The 18,452-nt window shown below is 40.8% G+C and overlaps 1 protein-coding gene across 4 annotated transcripts in view; it reads right to left on the bottom strand.

Moving 5' to 3' along the window:
• Positions 1 to 18,452, bottom strand: part of fbln2 (fibulin 2) — a 254,081-nt gene that overhangs the window by 190,313 nt on the left and 45,316 nt on the right. For all 4 annotated transcript variants that reach the window (XM_072280371.1, XM_072280369.1, XM_072280372.1 and 1 more), the window contains one exon: positions 3,486 to 3,659. In XM_072280371.1, coding sequence (XP_072136472.1) covers positions 3,486 to 3,659 — 174 coding nt within the window. The remainder of the gene's footprint in view (positions 1 to 3,485; positions 3,660 to 18,452) is intronic.

Genomic DNA, 18,452 nt, shown 5'->3' with positions numbered 1-18,452 from the left:
CAGCGCATTCATGCAATGGGATTTTATACAGTTCCAGGTGAAAAAAAGCAAAAGATGCCCAAAAAGAAAAAAAATATTTACAACTAGACAAATTAAAACAAACATGTACCAAATTTTACAAATACACAGAGGCTTTCTCCACAACACACTTTGATGTTAACTTTCCAGTATAACTATTCACCAACAGTCAAACCCAACCTCCACAGCCCTCAGCAAAGCCAAACTGAGGGTTTTAAATCTGTCTGCGTAAAGTGTAATGCACCTGCTCCCACTAACCCAGGCATTATTTTAGGATACCCCTAAATGGCCCTCGGCTCTTTTGAGCCCATTCTGCTGTCAACAAACCTTTACACCAGTGTGAGTGAAAATAAATGAAACTGTTGGAATGCTTTTGTCTAGAATCCCTGTTTTTACGAGTTGTAGGCAAGCAGAACATGTTAACTGAAGGCATTGTTTTGATTAGTCAAGCTAGCAATTGTTTTACTGTTGGGCTGTGTAAATGGTGAACTCCCAAGAACTGCAGAATGGGAGTGCAAAGTGTATGAACTACTGAGGAAACTAGACCAGAGACAGAATGAGGAGGAGTGACTAACTGGGCAAAGGGTAAGATTAGCAGGAGAATTAGCATTGCCAACCTTTTCTGTTACAGATGAAGAATTAAAAACTATCTTATTGAATGATACCACTATTTTGGTATTTCTCCAATAGGGGTTTATTCCTTCAGTACAGGAGACCTCCTACAAAAAGCTGTGCTCAAAATGCCCACTATTGTGGTATCTCAGTAATAGTTGAGTAATTTGTAAATATGTTGTTAAGCATTCTTGCTCATTTAAATAATTCATTACAGGTTATATATATAAATAAATGAATTGCATATATCATCATGCTACCAAGTCATACATGTGCACTTTGCTTACAGTAAACCTGAAGTTAGACCCGCATTTCTTTTGAATTAATTTAATGCTTTGTAGTTACAAAACATAACACCCACCTAAAAGTCATGAAAAGAGCGAATATAATCTCCTAATAAAAGTAAACAGGTGCTCAAGGCACCGTAAACAGCCAAAACAAAATATCTAAAATCTACACATTCAAAATTCATGGCTAGATACAAGTTACAGACTTCTTCCAACCTGGCAAAACTCCACTGAGGCAGGATGTGACCTTTCACAAATGCAGAAAGAGGTTCACTTTGCAGTGGGAAGACTTTATTGCTGTAAGAGAAATCTGAAGTTTTCCTTCATCAACAAGCAGGTTGCCTCAATACGCCACAAAACTTCGTGCCGAATTGTTCTCCAGAAATAAGAAAGTTTCTTTGGTTGCCTTCACATATGCCGAATACTGCCACTGCTATCACCCAATTTAAACACTTCAATCATACCAGAAAAGAATTTGGCATTTGAAATTCCTGGTGATCATTTGTGTGAAGACTCCATTCACAATAGTCAGAACATTCCTCTATGTTGCATTAACTAACTCTATGCAAAATGATGTTACCAGATCAACTCTGCAACCTACAAGGAACTCCCAAGTTAGGATGATGGATTCCTACAGTAAATCTTAGAAACCTGAGGTTACATCATGTCAAAGAGGCAGTTGTCTCCAAGTGCCCTGTTTCTGGCAGTTTTGCTATTGTCAATCGATTGCCTACTGCCATTCTACTGGTGACAATGAAAGAGCTTCATGTACCTGTCCCGGAAAATGATATCACCTTGAACCATCCTTGCACCTCAGCGCAGCATGGCAAGGTGCTAAGAAGCCAGTAGTGTCCTAACAGACAATACAGTCCCAAATGGGTCTTGGAGGTCATTCAAACAGAGAGCTGCCTCTTCTTGTGTCATCACTATCTTGACTTTCTTCACTAAGCACTTTATCACTACAACACTGCATCTCCTGTACTGGATGAATGTTGTTTTACTTCTGTACAATACAATGGCTACAACTCCTCTGAGTTCTGTCATTTCAACAACATAATTGTAAACCATTTCTGTTGTCTGCAAATATCCCCTGATTACAACTCTTTCTTTAAAGTGCATGGATTTAATGGTATAATGTTTGCCAATACAAAGTAGGGTAAAGGACAGAAAGTAGAGAACAGTGACAAATTGTTATGTTAAAATGAATGAGGATTTGCAGTCACACCTCTAAGGCTTCAGGGATGGTACCACTGCTCTCTTTAATAGATGTGAATGTCCTGGACTTGGATATACAGTACGTAATTTCAAAGATTACTAGTAGGAGAAAACTCAGAAATAGTCAAGACTTACAAAAAAAAGCATATTAAATTCAAGACCGATAAGTGTGCATGGATTAATTTTGATTTTGAAATTGAGAAGAGTTATTATTATAAATAGTAGAATTTTAAAGGAGATGCAGGCACAGAAGCAGTGAGAGTTAGCATAAATAAATTACTGGACAAGTTGAGAAGACAGTTATGAAGACATGACGGAATCCTATAATTAGTTGTATGGAATACTGAGGCAAGTTATGCTATTCTTTCATGAAAAGCTTGTTAGCCTCCAAAGTATTGTAAGCAGCTCTGCAAACTATGCTGGGAAATACATCAAGGTTAAAAAAATGTATAGAGGAGATTTACTGAAATTAAAGGCTTCAGATTTGTAAGTGTTGGAGAAAATAGGGCTGTTCTCAGAAGAGAGAGATTTAATGGAATTATTTGGAATTTTGAAAGCTTTTGAGTAAGAAATATAAGGAGCAGCCAAAGGATTGGTAAGAGGTCATTGATAAAAGCTGTTAGCAACATCTGGCAATAATTTTTTGCAGTGATTGTGAAACTAAAAGCATCACCCAAAAAGGTGATGGTAGAACTTTCAAAACAGAATAGGATTAACTCTAGAAAATGAAGAGCATCCTTTTTAATTGAAAAAAAACTTTGGACTGGAGATAATTAAACAGCTCATACCAGCACAATGAACTGAATGATCTCATTCTGTACTTTCTTATCACATGACTCAAGTACTTTTAACCGTGGAAACACGAAAGTGTGAAGAGCAGATGTTTCTCCCATCTGCAATATCTTTTTTTCCACTGGGTCCTTATACTCACGGAATCACCCACACCTAATTCAGTGGCATTTTCAAAGGTTATGCTGTCGTCCCAATCGAAAAATCCTTTGTAATCCAAGGAAGCCCCACACTGCTACTGATAAAATATTAAAGAAAGGCTTTCTGGCCTGTGAAGCAGACACAAAAGATCTCATGGGTCTATTTTAGTGATTGGCAATAGAGATGTTCCCAATGGCCTATCAAATATTAAAAACAATATGAGGTGGAAATCTTCAAAATCTCTTTGTGGGAGCTTGTACTCAAATTGCCAACACAGTTCATACATTACCAAATCGTGACTACATTTCCAAATAACTTAATTGTTCATTGGCCATGGAGTGCTGGAGAGCAGCTTAAGTTACTGAATCAATACCATTTGTCTATTTCATTGCACTTTACCAAGAAGAAACTGAAATAACTTACATTTAATTTCTTCATGAACAGGTTCCTCTAAGGCAGGAATAGAGGTGGGGGGATCCCATGATGGAGTTAGGGATGTTGTAGGAGGAGCTGTAGATCCTAGAGTAGCAGTGGTTGTGGATCGAGAAGTAACTAAGTCATCACTGGAGTGGTTGGCTTTTTTCTCCAAGACAGCTCCTTTAATAGGAAAGACAGAAGAACATGTTCAGCTGTTCGCACTGTGACTTGAGGAAGAAGCAGTTGAATATTTAAATATTTCTAAAGTGATCTTTGACTCTTTTAAAATGAACTTAAATGATTTTTATCACCTTCTCTTGATGAAATACATCCAGTCCAACAGGCTTCATTCAGTTCACCTGTAATTAACAGAGCTTCTTTCTCATGTGGGTGGAGAGCTTTCAGTGCTGGTATCCCTGTACTCCTGTATCCTTTTTAGACATGCACTACCTACAAGATTCTAGATAATGCCACTAATCTTCTCTCTGCAAATCCCTCCAAATCCACTGGAAGTAGAGTCACAGAGCCAGAATTAGGCCATTCAGCCCATTGAATCTGCTGTCATCCCATTCTCCTGTCTTCTCCCTATACCTTCGAAATCTTTACTAATCAAGAAACTGCTTTAAATATACCCATAAGGGCAGAATTAGGCCATTTGGCCTATCAATTCTGTTCTGCCATTCTATCATGGCTGATTAATTATCCCTCTCAACCCCATTCTGCTGCCTTCTCACCATTATTAATTAAGAACCTATCAACCTTCGCTTTAAATATATCTAATGACTTGGCTTCCACAGCCAGGTGTAGCAATGAATTACACAGATTCACCACCCACCTACTAATTCCTCCCTCTCTGTTCTAAAGGATGTCCTTCTATTCTGAGGCAAAGCCCTCTGGTCCTAGACTCTCCCACAATTGGAAACATCGTCTATACATCCACTGTTTTGGCCTTTCAATATTAGGTAGGTTTCAATGAGTTCCCCCACACCCCCTCTCATTCTAAACTCGAGTGAGTACAGGCACAAAACCACCAAAAATATTCCTCATTGGTTAACCCCTTCATTTATAAACCTCTGGCTAAAGAAATTCTTCCTCATCTCTCTTCTAAAGGGACATCCTTCTTGTGAGGCTGTGCCCTCTGGTTCCAGACTCTCAACCAATGAAAACAGCTTCTCCGCAGCCACTCTAAGACCTTTCAATATTCAGTAGATTGCAATAAGATGCCCCTCATTCTTCTAAACTCCAGCGAATACATGGCCAGAGCCATCAAAAATGCTCCTCGTAAGTTAACTCTTTCATTCCCAGGATCATTCTCGTAACCCTCCACCCCCCCAGACCATAAAAAATAGGAGCAAAATTAGGTCATTCGGCCCATCGAGTCTGCTCTGCCATTCTATCATGGCTGATTTATTACCCCCTCAATAACCAATTGACTGCCTTCTCCCCATAACCTTTGACACCCTTATCAATCAAAAACTTATTGACCCCTACTTTCAATATACCCAATGATTTTGACCCCACAGTCATCTGTGGCTGAATTCCACAGATTACCACCCTCTGGATAAAGAAATTCATCCTCATCTCTGTTCTAAAGGGGCGCCCTTGGACTCTGAGGGTGTGCCCTCTCGTCCTAGACTCAAAGATTCAAAGTACATCTATTATCAAACTATGTATGCAGTATACAACGCTGAGGTTCAGCTTCCCAGAGACAACCACAAAACCAAGAAAACCATGGAACCCATTCAAAGAAAGTCATCAAACCAACCTCCCCAACACACAAGAAAAAACAAGTCATGCAAACAGCAAAAAAGAGCAAAAAACACAGAATATAAAACACAAAATCAAAACAGTCCAGACATATTCAATCCAGCTCAGTTCAGTTCAACCTAGCACTGTGTCGTTTGATATCTGCAGGTTGCCCTGATCAAAAATGACCAAAATAGCAACAAAAAAAAGGAGTGAGCTGAAACGTGAATTACAGAATCCAATCTACAAATTGCATCAATTAAACCTTGCCAGAGACCCAGGATTCCAGCACAATCCTCTAGTAGTATCGAGCAAGAGGGAGAGACAGATGGTCACACACAGACACCCTCCTCCGGCAGCAATGTGCGAGAGGCTGGTAGATGACGTTGAATACCCACTCTCCATCTGTCTCGCCTTGATGATTTCAATCTTCCTTGACGTTTCAATTGGCAAGATCGGTGATAAATGGGGTCAATTGTGGCTTGGCACCCAATCTTTAGGATTCTTGGCCTTGAGGCTGCACGCTTCACTCAAAACCTCACTGAACCCCCTTGGAGACAGCAAAGCACTCGATTGCTCAATTGGCCCAAAAACACACCACCAAAGCTCCAACAGCAGTAGAACCGCATTTGAAAAAGAAAGGTAGAAGAAGTAGTTTTGTGAACCATCTGGAGGAAATTGCCCTTAGTCGTGTTGTTCACTGGTCCCAACTCTTCTTCCAGAACCCTCCCACTTTAGGAACCGTTCTCTGCATGTCCACTCTATCTAGACCTTTCAATATCAGTTTCAATGAGATTCCCTTCCCCACCCTCATTCTTCTAAATGCCAGCTATAAAACCTCATACCTTTTCATTCCTGGAATCTTCTATGAACTCTCTCCAATGCCAACACATCCTTTCTTAAATAAGGGGCTCAAAACTGATCACCATGTTCCAAGTGCAGTTGAACCAATGCCACATAAACCTTCAGCATTATATATTTGCTTTTATATTCTCGTTCTCACAAGATGAATTCTAACATTGCATTTGCCTTCCTTTTGGCCAACTCAACCTTCAAGTTAACCTTCAGGGAATCCTGCACAAAGACTCTCAAGTTCTTTTACATCTCCAATTTCTAAATTTGCTTCCCTGTTTAGAAAATAATCTATGCCTTTATTCCACCTGCCACTTCTCTGACCATTCTCCTAATCTGTGCAAGTTCTACAGACTCAGTACTTCTTCAATATTATCTGTCCTCAACCTAACTTTATATCAGCTGCAAACTTGACCATCAATTGCCAAAAACTTTCTTTACAACCCTGTCTACTGTACCTGTGATGTCTCTTTCAAGGAATTATGGATTTGCATTCCCAGATCCCTCTGTTCTACCACACTCCTCAGTGCCCCACCACTTACCATGTAAGACCTGCCAAAGTGCAACACCTCACACTTTACTGCATTAAATTACATCTGTCATTTTTCAGCCCACTTTTCCAGCTGGTCCAGATCCAGCTTCAAACTTAGATAGTCTTCCTCGTTATTCACTCCACGGTCAATCTTGGTGTCATCTGCAAATTGTACATAATTTGTTCCTGCTTGTCTATATCTGCTATGTGCCGGCCCTTTCTTAACCAGGGCCTCAACATCTCTCGAAAACCAAGGTTCCATAAGCCTGTTATCCTTGCCTTTTACTCTAATAGGAACATTCAAATTCTGTAATCTCAAAATTTCATTTTAAAGGCCCCCCACTTACCAAAGACACCTTTGCCAAGCAACTGTCCCACTCCACACTTGCTAGATCCTTTCTGATACCATCAAATTTGGCCTTTCTCCAATTTAGAATCTCAGCCTGAGGACCAGATCTATCTAACATTATGATCACTAGATGCAAAATGTTTCACTACACAAACATTTGTCACCTGCCCTGTCTCATTCCCTAGTAGGAGATCTAGTATCACACTCTCTCTAGTTGGGACTTTTATGTACTCATTAAGGAAACTTTCCTAAACGCTTTTGACAAACTATTTTCTATCCAGCCCTTTTACAGTACGGGGTCCCAGTCAATACGTGGAAAGTTAAAATCCCCTACTGTCACAATCTGGTATTTCTTCCAACAGTCTATGATCTCTACAAATTTGCTCCTCCATATCCCATGGACTGTTGCGTGCTCAGAATATAATACCATTAACGTGGTCATACCTTTCTTACTCCTCAGCTCTACCATAAATCTTCACTAGGCGAGCTCTCCTGTTTGTCCTGACTGAGCACAGCTGTAACATATCCCTGACTAGTAATGCCACCCTTCCCCTCGAATCCCTCGCGCTCTGTCACATCTAAAACAATAAAACCCCAGACCACTGAGCTGCCAGTCCTGTCCCTCCTGCAACCAGGTCTCAGTAAGGGCTACAATATTATTATTCCATATGTTGATCCATACCCTAAGCTCATCTGCCTTTTCTACAATACGTGCATTGAAGTATACACAGCTCAAAACATTAATCCCACCATGCCCAATCTTTTGATTCGTGACTTTGTGTGTAAGTTAACATCTTTCTCCACAACCACTCCACTATCTATTCTGGCGCTTTGGTTCTCACTCCCTTGTATCTCTAGTTTAACACCCCCTCCAACCTCGTGCAGCACTAGCAAACCCTCCTGCTAGGATATTCGTCCCCCTCCAGTTCAGGTGTGCAAACCTTCTCTTCTGTACGGGTCCCAGCTTCCCTAGAAGAGAGCCCAATGATCTGAAAATCTTATGCTTTCCCTCCTACACCAACTCCTTAGCCATGTGTTAAACCATATGATCTTCCTACTTCTGGCCTCACTAGCACATAGCATGGGTAGCAATCCTGAGATTACAGCCCAGGAAATCCTTTCCTTTAATTTAGCACCTAACTCCCTGAACTCACTTTGCAAGGTCTCGTCACCCATCCTACCCATGTCATTGGTACCAACATGGACCATAACCTCCAACTGCCCCCCCTCCGCCATCCACCGCGGGCTCAATACAGAATGTCCCTGACCCTGGCAACCAGGAGGTAACAAATCAAACTGGAATTTTGGTCTAGTACACAGAACATCCTTTGTTTCCCTTACTAACAAATCCACTATCACTACAGATCACCTCTTCAACCCCTCCCCTTCTGATTCACAGAACCAGACTCAGTAGCAAAGACCTGACCACTGTGGTTTTCCTCTGCTAGGATGTCCCCCCACAACGTATCCCGAGTGATATACCTGTTGTTGAGGGGAATGGCCAGAGGGGTACTCTGTACTGGTAGCCTATCTCCTTTCACCCTCCTGAGAGTCATCCAGTTACTGTGCCGTGCACTTTGGGTGTAACTACCTCCCTGCATGAACAGTTTATCAACTCCTCAGCCTCCCGAATGATCTGGAGTTCATCCATTTCTAGCTCCAAATCCTTAACACGGTCTGTTAGAAGCTGAAGCTGGATGCACTCCAACTGTCCCATATTAGCTGGGACATCCCATATATTGGGCTAAATTGGTTGTCCCGTATCTCCCCCGCTAAGGTAGAGCGTTCCTATGAAACCATTCGTAAGCCGAAATGATGTAAAGCGCAGAAGCAATTACCATTAATTTATATGGGAAAAATTTTTGAGCGTTCCTAGACCCAAAAAATAACTTACCAGATCATACCAATAACACATAAAACCTAAAATAACACTAACATATAGTAAAAGCAGGAATTATATGATAAATACACAGCCTATATAAAGTAGAAATAATGTATGTACAGTGTATCAGGATCAGGAAGATTAAGCCAAAACCAATTTGTAGAAAAAAATCAGCACATACACGCATGTGCACATCACGTATGTGCTCACAGGTGCCCGCGCAAGGCTTCATGGTGATGGTAGTCTTTCTCGGGGTAAACACAAGTGTCCCATATTTGACTGCTACCTTTGTCCCTTATTTGGGAGTGAGAAAGTTGGCAAACTTAGTAGCCCCCCATGCCTTGGCTAAAAGTCCTTCCAAATGAAGTAGCCATTTACTGCACATCCTCCAATGTAAAATTTCGTATTTGATGCTCACAATATGCTTTCCTGTACTTTGGAGAAACTCATGCATATGGGGAAACCACATTGTTGAACATTTCAAATTAAACTTTAATTCAACAGGTAATTACTCCTTTTTCTATTTTACCTCACACGTGAGACTGTATGTTTCTGTTCTATTCTGTCTCCTAGCTGCGTAACAACTTTGTTCACAGACATTCACTCTGTTTTGCACGATTATTAGACTATTGACTAGCCCCCCAGTCAATAAGATGGACTCTTGACCTCACAATCTACTTGGTTATGACCTTGCGCCTGATTGCCTACCAGCACTTTTTGTACTTATTCTGTAATTGCGACCCTTTATTCTGCATTCTGCTCTTGTTTTATCTTATACTGCCTCGACGCACTGTGGTAATGAATTGATCTGCATGAACAGTGTGCAAGACAAGTTTTTCCACTCTATTTTGTACTGGCAAGGATAGAAGGGGACATGCCAACATCCCTGAGGAAACAGAGGGAACGGTGGGCTTTCTTGGCCATGGCTGCGCCAGGACAGGCTACTGGTGATGTTCACTCCACCAGAGGAGTTTCCTGGGTTGGGCGTGTTCTTTCCCATCCATGTCAATCCACCATGTCATTCAAGGCCCTGCCCCTGTCCGAGACCTGGGACCTTCTGAACCAGTGAAATCAATGTCTGCTTTCAGCAAAGTTAACATTTGGCGTTTGTGAAAGATGGACACTACTCAGGAAATTCTGAGCCATTGCTTGCATTAGGAAATAGATCTATGTCCACAAAACATTGTCAGAATCTGGAGATGCATGGTTACTCTATTTGAACAGGGTGCTGGTATTGATATTATAGCTGAATTCACAGGGAAGGGCAGCTGGAAAGTGCTCAACTGAACAAAGAGACCAGCAGGAAATGTTGTTGAATTATGGAGTGTTGGAACCATATACTCACTTGGCTGCAACTCAACCAAGTGGAAGCAGATGTTTGGAGGATGATTTATAAAGCAAACAAATGTGCAGGTTGTGGATTAGGATGGTCTGTGCCACACCACTTACCCTTGGGGTTCCTCCATAATGTATGAAGGAAAACATAAGTAAGTCACTGGAAAACATAAGTCGGTTCCCCACAAATTTTCCCAGCTCCCTATCTAAAAGTATGGAAGCCCCTTATGTTGGTTAAATTGATCTTCATCACGATCCATGCACGAGGAGGCCTATATATTCTGTTGCCTAGCAAACGATAGGTGGCAACATCTAAGTAACATACAACTCTACCACAGTTGAATTCCTGCCCCTTCAGATTTATTCTCCCGTACAGGAAAATTTTCATCATGGTGACCACTAGCCAATACTCATATGCAGCTGAAGGGTCTCACCACAATTCTTTCTTCTGCAACAGTTAGTAAATCAACCCTTCTGAAAAATACTTCACCCCCAGCAACTTGACTCCAGCTCCTCACTTCACCTACCTACCTTCCCCCTCACCTGGTTTCACTTATCAGGTGTCAGCTTGTACTCCTTCCCACCCCTCTACCTTTTTGTTCTGGCTTCTTCCCCCTTCCTTTCCAGTCCTGATGAAGGGTCTCGGCCTGTATCATCGACAGCTTATTCCCCTCGAAAGATGCTGTCTGACCTGCTGAGTTCCTACAGCATTTTGTGTTTGTACCCCTGGATCTCCAGCATCTGCAGAATCTCTCGTGTTTGTGGCAAAGCTTTTTGCCACATGCAGTTGAAGGGACTGACTCGCAACACTAGAAGAGGGAGTGCACTCTATCTGAGGGAGGTGGACATACCTCCACACAATTAAGCAAGCTATCAGTTACCAGTCCAATTCATGCCTTGGGATCCTGATATCCAGGAATGTAACTAAAATGTTTCCCTTCAGATACTACTGGATAACAAATCTAATAGCCTGCCTATCATGATTGGTCTTTTCTCAGCTGTTTGGAGGAACCATAGACAATAAGGCACAGTTGACGGGGCAGAGGATGAGGAAAATTAAAGTGAGCAATGTCTGTGCCTCTATCTAACCCATTCCAACTTTACCCACAGTGGGAGCATAGATCTGAATTCACCCTTTTTCTCAGAGTCACCAACTGAATTTACCTGCTGTAGCACTGTCTGTATTGACAGAATTCTGGAAGGTGTCAGAACTCCAGGAAATTTTGTCCGTTTAGGCTTGGACTGTTTCTCCACTTTCAGCACTTCTGCAGATATTTGCTACATATGGTATGTGGTAGCTCTGAACACACCCCAAATCCTATGACAAGTTTTGACCAGAAAAAAAAGTGATTGTCCAAATCAAACTTTTGAATGCCCCTCATGCTTTCAGTGCTGTTGGCAACCCAACTAATTATTCCCCAAAATTTTATTGTATTCCACTTATAATGAGAGAAGATGCACAGTGTTCTGCTTCCAAGTGAAATTTGGTTGCACCCGGTATTTAAAATTTGCCCTTCCTGCTCAAAGCCACAAAGCTTGATGGCGTCACTGGTAACTATTATTACAGAGAATTGCCTGTGGTGCAGGAAAACACAAATTACAGCAATTAAACTTTATAATGTTTTGAAAGAGGGAAAGCAATAAATGTATGTATATGAATTGACGCACACAGGAATTTGATATCGTGGCCTTTACTATTAACGTCCACAGAAATTACATAACAATATCTAAATTTACCTCACAAGTACAGTGCATGTTGGATAATGTTTCAGTTGAAATAAATTTCAAGGCAGTACAACATCATGTTAGATTCCGAGAGAGAGAGAGCAGTTAATGACTATTTAAAATGTTTTAATGTTCACTCCAAAGTACTTTTACATATGCATAGTTTGAATGAAGACTAGCGTTTGCAAAGAGCCTTTCATGTCTCTTTCAGAACATCCAAAAGTGCTTCGCACCCAATTAAGTAAGAAACATGGTTTGCTATGAACAGATGTGTTCATAGCAAGCCGTCACAAACAGCAATATTGTTATGAGTAGATTATCTATTTCAGTACCACTAATAAAAATATAATTATTCACCAGGATATAATACCATCCTTGCATACTTGCCCTTCTTCAAAATTGTGCTACATGTCCACAGCAGATAAAGCTAGCAACTGACAATGCACTCCCCCAAGTTTAAGTTTATTGCAAAGGATGCATACCCAATAGTATAAAAGCCATAAAAATTATTACTTTGCAGCACCAGCACAGTGCGTTACAAACATGATAAAATAAATTACATTAACTTATATTAACAAGAATTATACATAACTTATATGACAAAAAAACCTATTAGTGCAAGTTGCGGGTAATATAGTCAAGGCAGAATTTGGGTTTTTCATATCAGTTTAAGAACCTGATGGCAGTGGGGAAGCTGCTTGTTGAGTTTTAAGGTGTGTGTCTTTATACTCCTTCTCCAATGATAGCATGAGAAGAGAGCATAGCCCAGATGGTAGGGGTCTTTAATGATAAACATTACCTTCCAAAGCAATCTCTTCTTGTTAATATCCTTGATAATGGGGAAAGCTGTACCCAAGATGGAATTGACTGAGTAGATGATGGCTCAGTACTAGACCAGGATGTCAGCCCAAACTAAAATGATATCCTACCAAGTTAGACAAGATCTGCATGCCGTAATCAAAAGTGAGAAATGCTGAGGAAAAACAAACAATCCTCCAAAAAAAAACTGACTCCAAACAAAGTGCAACTTAGAAACAGACGTGAATAAATTATATTTAACCACTGGGATTCATTAACATTGGACCAAAGGGCTTGCCAAACCATTATACGAGCAACAGGAAACACAGTTACTTTCTGACTATAATTTACAGCAATCGCCTGAGGCCTATTGAAAACAGAAATACACTGTTTAAATCAAAGTTGCAATCCCATCCGGCTGATTGTTCTGTAAGATTGCTGCAGTAAGACTTTCTTTGGTAATGAATTGGAAACAAATCTCCAGGTTCTCAAAAGCCACCCTGGAGGGTTAGGATCAGCTAAGGAGTGTTTCCCCAAACAGAGGGCTCTGCATTTGGGATAGACCTTCCACTACCTGCCCCCAGAGTAGCTCTCATCATTACATCACATTTCTCATGCCTCCATACCTCTCTACCTCTTTCTCCTTTGACCACTTTACTTTGTTCCACACTCTTTCTCTAATACCTCCACATTACCACCCGTTCAAACAGATTCACTATGACATCTTCATTGTTTTCATTCCTCAGTCTCTCTAATGGGTGAATTCACCATCACCATAAATTTCAACCTTCATCGTAGCTCATCAAGTTCTCTGATCTCACTCCCTGCCTATTTCATTATACATGCTTCCTAATCACTTCATAGTCCTGCCCTGGGAATTACCAATGCAACCCTTCAACAAGTACCATGTCATTCTCACAGTCAGCGTCACCTGTAATCACTGCCTCCTATTGCTCTGCACACACACGACTCTTCTTCCCTTACAGCCCTACATCCCTCTGTGATTCCTCCAGAAGGAATTCTGTCCTAATTAATTTCCAGTTGCACTTTCAGAATTCCAGATCACTTAAAGCATTAACAATCTTGCAAGTTCTAAAAGACTTGCACTGACACTACAGACAAAAAAGTTAATGGTGTAGGGGCGAATAGCATAAGAAACATTGGGAAATCCTGCTCTAGACTAATCCTGAAAGAAGATATTGGTATCTGTCTCTTTCATAGGCAAGGCACTAAGACTTGGAATCTGATCCTTAAATTTTTTGGTTTTTCCATCACTCTGCTTTCTTTTAAAACAGTTATTAAATCAAACCTAGTGACAATTCCTTCCTGGGAACTTGTCTCCAGCTTCTCACTTCACGCTTCCCACTCACCTGGTTTCACCTATTACTTTCCAGCTTGTACTCCTTCCCCTCCCTCTATCGTCTTGTTGTGGCTTCTTCCCTCTTCCTTTCCAGTCCTGATGAAGGGTCGCAGCCTGAATCATTGACTGTTCATTCCCCTCCACAGGTGCTGTCTAAGCAGCTGAATTCCTCAGCATTTTGTTTTTGTTCCTCTGGACTTCCAGTATCTGCAGAATCTCTTGTTTTTACGACAAGGTCTTTTGTCTCCTCCACTAGTATCCGCCTCGGTGATGTGGTATCATATTTTGTTTTGTGTTTCTTTTTAAAATTAGAAAGTCAATGAAAGCGCTGTCCATCAACTGATCCCAGGACTCCTCAATGCTCTCAAGTCCTTCACCCTTTCCTTCCGCTTGCACATTTTTTTTCACGTAAGGAAACTAAAGGATGTTATTGTTATTAGTGGAATAGCTAAAGGTGAGCAGAGACGTATTCTCTTAGATTGAGTGGCAGGAAGATTGCCAGGACAGACATACACCAGCCCCAAAGAGAGATGGCCAGGTGCAGTAGTTCTGGGAGTATCAGGTCACTGATCCTGAATATTTTGAAGAAAATATTTGAATGAATCAAAAAGGTTAGCAAGGGTGAGTACAACTTTCAGTTTCTTCAAGTACCTGAATAATACCTTCCACCCTCCCCAACCCGATTCTCTCCCCGTATCAACTGCTTTCATCTATCACAAGGGCAGCTTTTTTGGTTTAGTTTTATTTAGAGATACAGTGTGATACAGACCCTTCTGGCCAAACAAGCCACCTATTAACACGAGCCTAATTACAGGACAATTTACAATGCCCAGTTCACCTACTGACCAGTACGTCTTTGGACTGTGGGAGAAAACCAGAGCACTCAGAGGAAACACGTGTACATATGGGAAGAACATACAAACTTCCTCACACAGGATGCCAGAATTGAACTCTGAAATCTGACACCGCGAGCTATAAGGGCATATGATAACTGCTTTGCCACCATGGCCCAAGATACTTCTCATTCTCTAACACAGAACACGCTTAGAGCTCCCCTGGTCGTAAGACCATATGACATTGGAGACGAATTAGGCCATTCAGTCCATTGAGTCTGCTCCGCCATTCCGTCATGGCTGATTTATGTTCCCTCTCAACCTCATTATCTTGTCTTCTCCCATAAGCTTTGACACCCTAACTAATCAAGAACCTATCAATCTCTACTTTAAATGTTGCTTTGGCTGAAGGAATTCCTCTCCACCTCTCTTCTAAACAGAAGGGTGTCCTTGACTCCTATCCTAACAGTCTTCACGTTCAACAAATCATTCTCCTTAATTTCTACCAACTTTAAAGAAATTATTCTCCTCTCCTCCCATTTCAGTATTTCACAGGGACTAATTCCCTGGTCCATAGCCACAGTAATACCAAACAGAAACAGACTCTTTGGCCCAAACAAGGTTTCTTCCTGAGCTTGTCCCATTTTCCTACATTTAGCCCAAATCCTTCTTAACCCTTTCCTATCCATGAACCTCTCCAACTGCTTTTATAGATTGTAGTTGTGCCCACCTCTTCAACTTCCTTTGGTGGCTCATTCCAAATATCCTTGCTCCTCTTGCTTGTTTTCATGATATAAATAATACACAGAACTTTGTCGCCAGCCCAGCTTCAAATCTCACCAGCCCCTTCACAAATAATGCAGCCTCAAGTTTAAGACACTTATTGAGCACTGAGCTGTTCCAAAACTTTTCAGCAATGGACACCGCTTCACACTGCTCTTGGCAAAGTGATAATTTTTCAGCAGTTGGCATCTCAATTTTCATGACTTTCACAATGTAGTCCTTTGACCTCAGCAGTTCCAGCATATCCATAAAGACAGCAGCCACAAGCTCAGCTACCCACCATCTTCCCACACCCAGACAATAGCATTAACTCAGTGGTGGACTAAACATTCAATGGCGCACTATGGCCATGAAAGCCAGCAACCAGCAGGAACATGACAACCACTCTTGTGAAGGGTCAACATGTTGAAGTGGTACTTTCTTTATTCATCCCACATTTGTGGGTTTTGTAAGCTGTGCCAGCATTTCATTGACTACAAGAAGGTGGTGGTAAGCTACCTTCTTGAACCTCTGCAGCCTGAACTTCTTGAACCTCTGCAGCCTGACCCTGAGCTTATCCCACATCCTGTGGTGTGGACAAGCCCACAATTGTATTCCATAGAGATCTAAGACTTTCACCCAGCCACAGTGAAAGAACAGTGATATAATTCCAAGTCAGGATGTGTGTGTGTGTTGTTTGGAAGGCAACTTCCAAGTGGTAGTGTTCCCATACTTCTACTGCCTTTAAGCTTCTAGATTGTAATGGTCATAGATTCGGAAGCTGCTGTCTAATGAGTCTTGATTCATTAGCCACATTAATAAAGTGAGGATGGATGAAGGTTTGACCGGGCAACCTTCCCCTCTCAGCCCTTTTATTCTGACCACCCACTTGTACTTCTCCTTACTGCTGAGACTGCTGTTGTTCCGCTCCCTCCGTGGAACGACCAGGTACAGAAACAGCCATGCCCTTGAATGGAAAATCCTACAAGAAGAGGTGGATACTGCCCAGTTGATAATGGCTAAAACCCTCCCCACCATTGAGCGAGAGTTGTCGCAGGAAAGCAGCATCGATCATCTGGGAACCCCACCGCCCAGGTCATGATCTCTTCTTGTTGCCACCATCAGGAAGAAGGTATGGGCACCTCAGGACTCTATCACCAGGTTCAGGAACAGTTATCACTCTTCAACCATTAGGCTCTTGAACCAAAGGGGATAGCTTCTTTTAATTTCACTTGCCCCATCACCGAAATGTTCCCACAACCTATGGAATTACTTTCAAGGACTTTACATCTCATATTCTAGATATGTATTGCTCATTTATTTATTAATATTATTTCTTTCTTTTTGTATTTGCACAGTCTGTTGTCTTTTGCACCCAGTTGGTGCAGTCTTTCATTGATTCTATTATGGTCATTGGATTTCTTGAGTATACCGGGGAGAAAGTTCATCTCAGTGTTGTATATGACGACATATATGTACTTAGATAATAAATTTACTGTGAACTTTGAATCTATTCCTCCTTTTAACATAATAAGACAAAAATACTTACAAGTTGGAGCAACAGCTTGTGATATTGAGGCAAAATATCACTTTGACAAACATAGAGATCTTAATCAGATGACAACAGTACAGCACAGAATGAAACACTCACTAAGTGCCTTGTCTATCAGTGTCTCTATCCTGATACCAATCCTACAAGGTTCCATTCTGTTAGTTTGCCTCTAGCCAGGCATCTGTCCCATCCAGTTAAAACACCAAACGATTGTATTTGTATCTCATCAAGAGGCAGCCATCTGAATCTGAACATACCAGCCCCACTACTTTATATTGATTCATCATTATCAACTCACTGCAGATAAATCCTAAATGCACATTTATAAGATTTTATCCCATTTCAAACCTAATTTTAAACATCTGCATATGTATGGATGAACTTATAAATGCACTTGTGACTGTAAATATTGCTTGTTACATTCCATTGTATGTTAATTTATCAAAGGAACAATTTCATATTTATGAGTAATAAACTGCATTTGCAACATTGCTCTTCATTTCTTAATCTTTACCCTCTGATTGTCATCTTTCCAAATTCAGTTTGTTCTGCCACCTAATCTGATCTAGCTATTATCCCTGATATTGACCTCACAATGATTATTATTTGTTGTCTTAACTGCAACTGAGGAAAAGTGTCACTACAACAAATTGACATGTCATGATAGAGTGACTTGTAAAATAAGTTTATAAAATAATTAAATGAACGCACACTATTTATAAGAATGGTTGGCGTATTACTGTGTCTACCTCGTCCAACTAATCTGATAAGCTAGTTCATGATTAAAATCTGCAAAGTTCACGCAGCCATCAGAATAAATTTTACATCTGATGTAAGAAAACTTTCCTCAGCAGCCAACTGGGATATAATAGCAGAAATTTTCAAAAGTGGTCTGTTCCCTGGTTTGGAATGAAGCCAGTTGAAAATTGTTCTTAATTCAGTACTTCCTCTTTGAACAGAATTATACAGAATTCCCTGTTCATATGGTAAGCAGTGTCAATGCAACCCATCTGAGACCTTTTATTGAAATGCTATTTATGAAGAGTTTCATCTTTTTAGTTATTATTGAATGAATTTTCTTCAGTGATGCAGAACAGTTTGAGAATTTGAAAATCTCAGAGCTTTATACCCATGTAAATCAGTGCCATAAACTGTGAAAGACATGTCTAAAATGAGGCCTGCAGGGATTGATAGAAACCCAGAGAAAGCATTCAGTTTAAATTTGGTTCTGCAGCTCAAGCATATGG

Source organism: Mobula birostris, chromosome 16 (assembly GCF_030028105.1).
Source record: "Mobula birostris isolate sMobBir1 chromosome 16, sMobBir1.hap1, whole genome shotgun sequence".
Classification (NCBI taxonomy): domain Eukaryota; kingdom Metazoa; phylum Chordata; class Chondrichthyes; order Myliobatiformes; family Myliobatidae; genus Mobula; species Mobula birostris.
The sequence above is the reverse complement of the archived record's forward strand: the minus strand, read 5'-3'. Positions and strand labels throughout refer to the sequence as shown.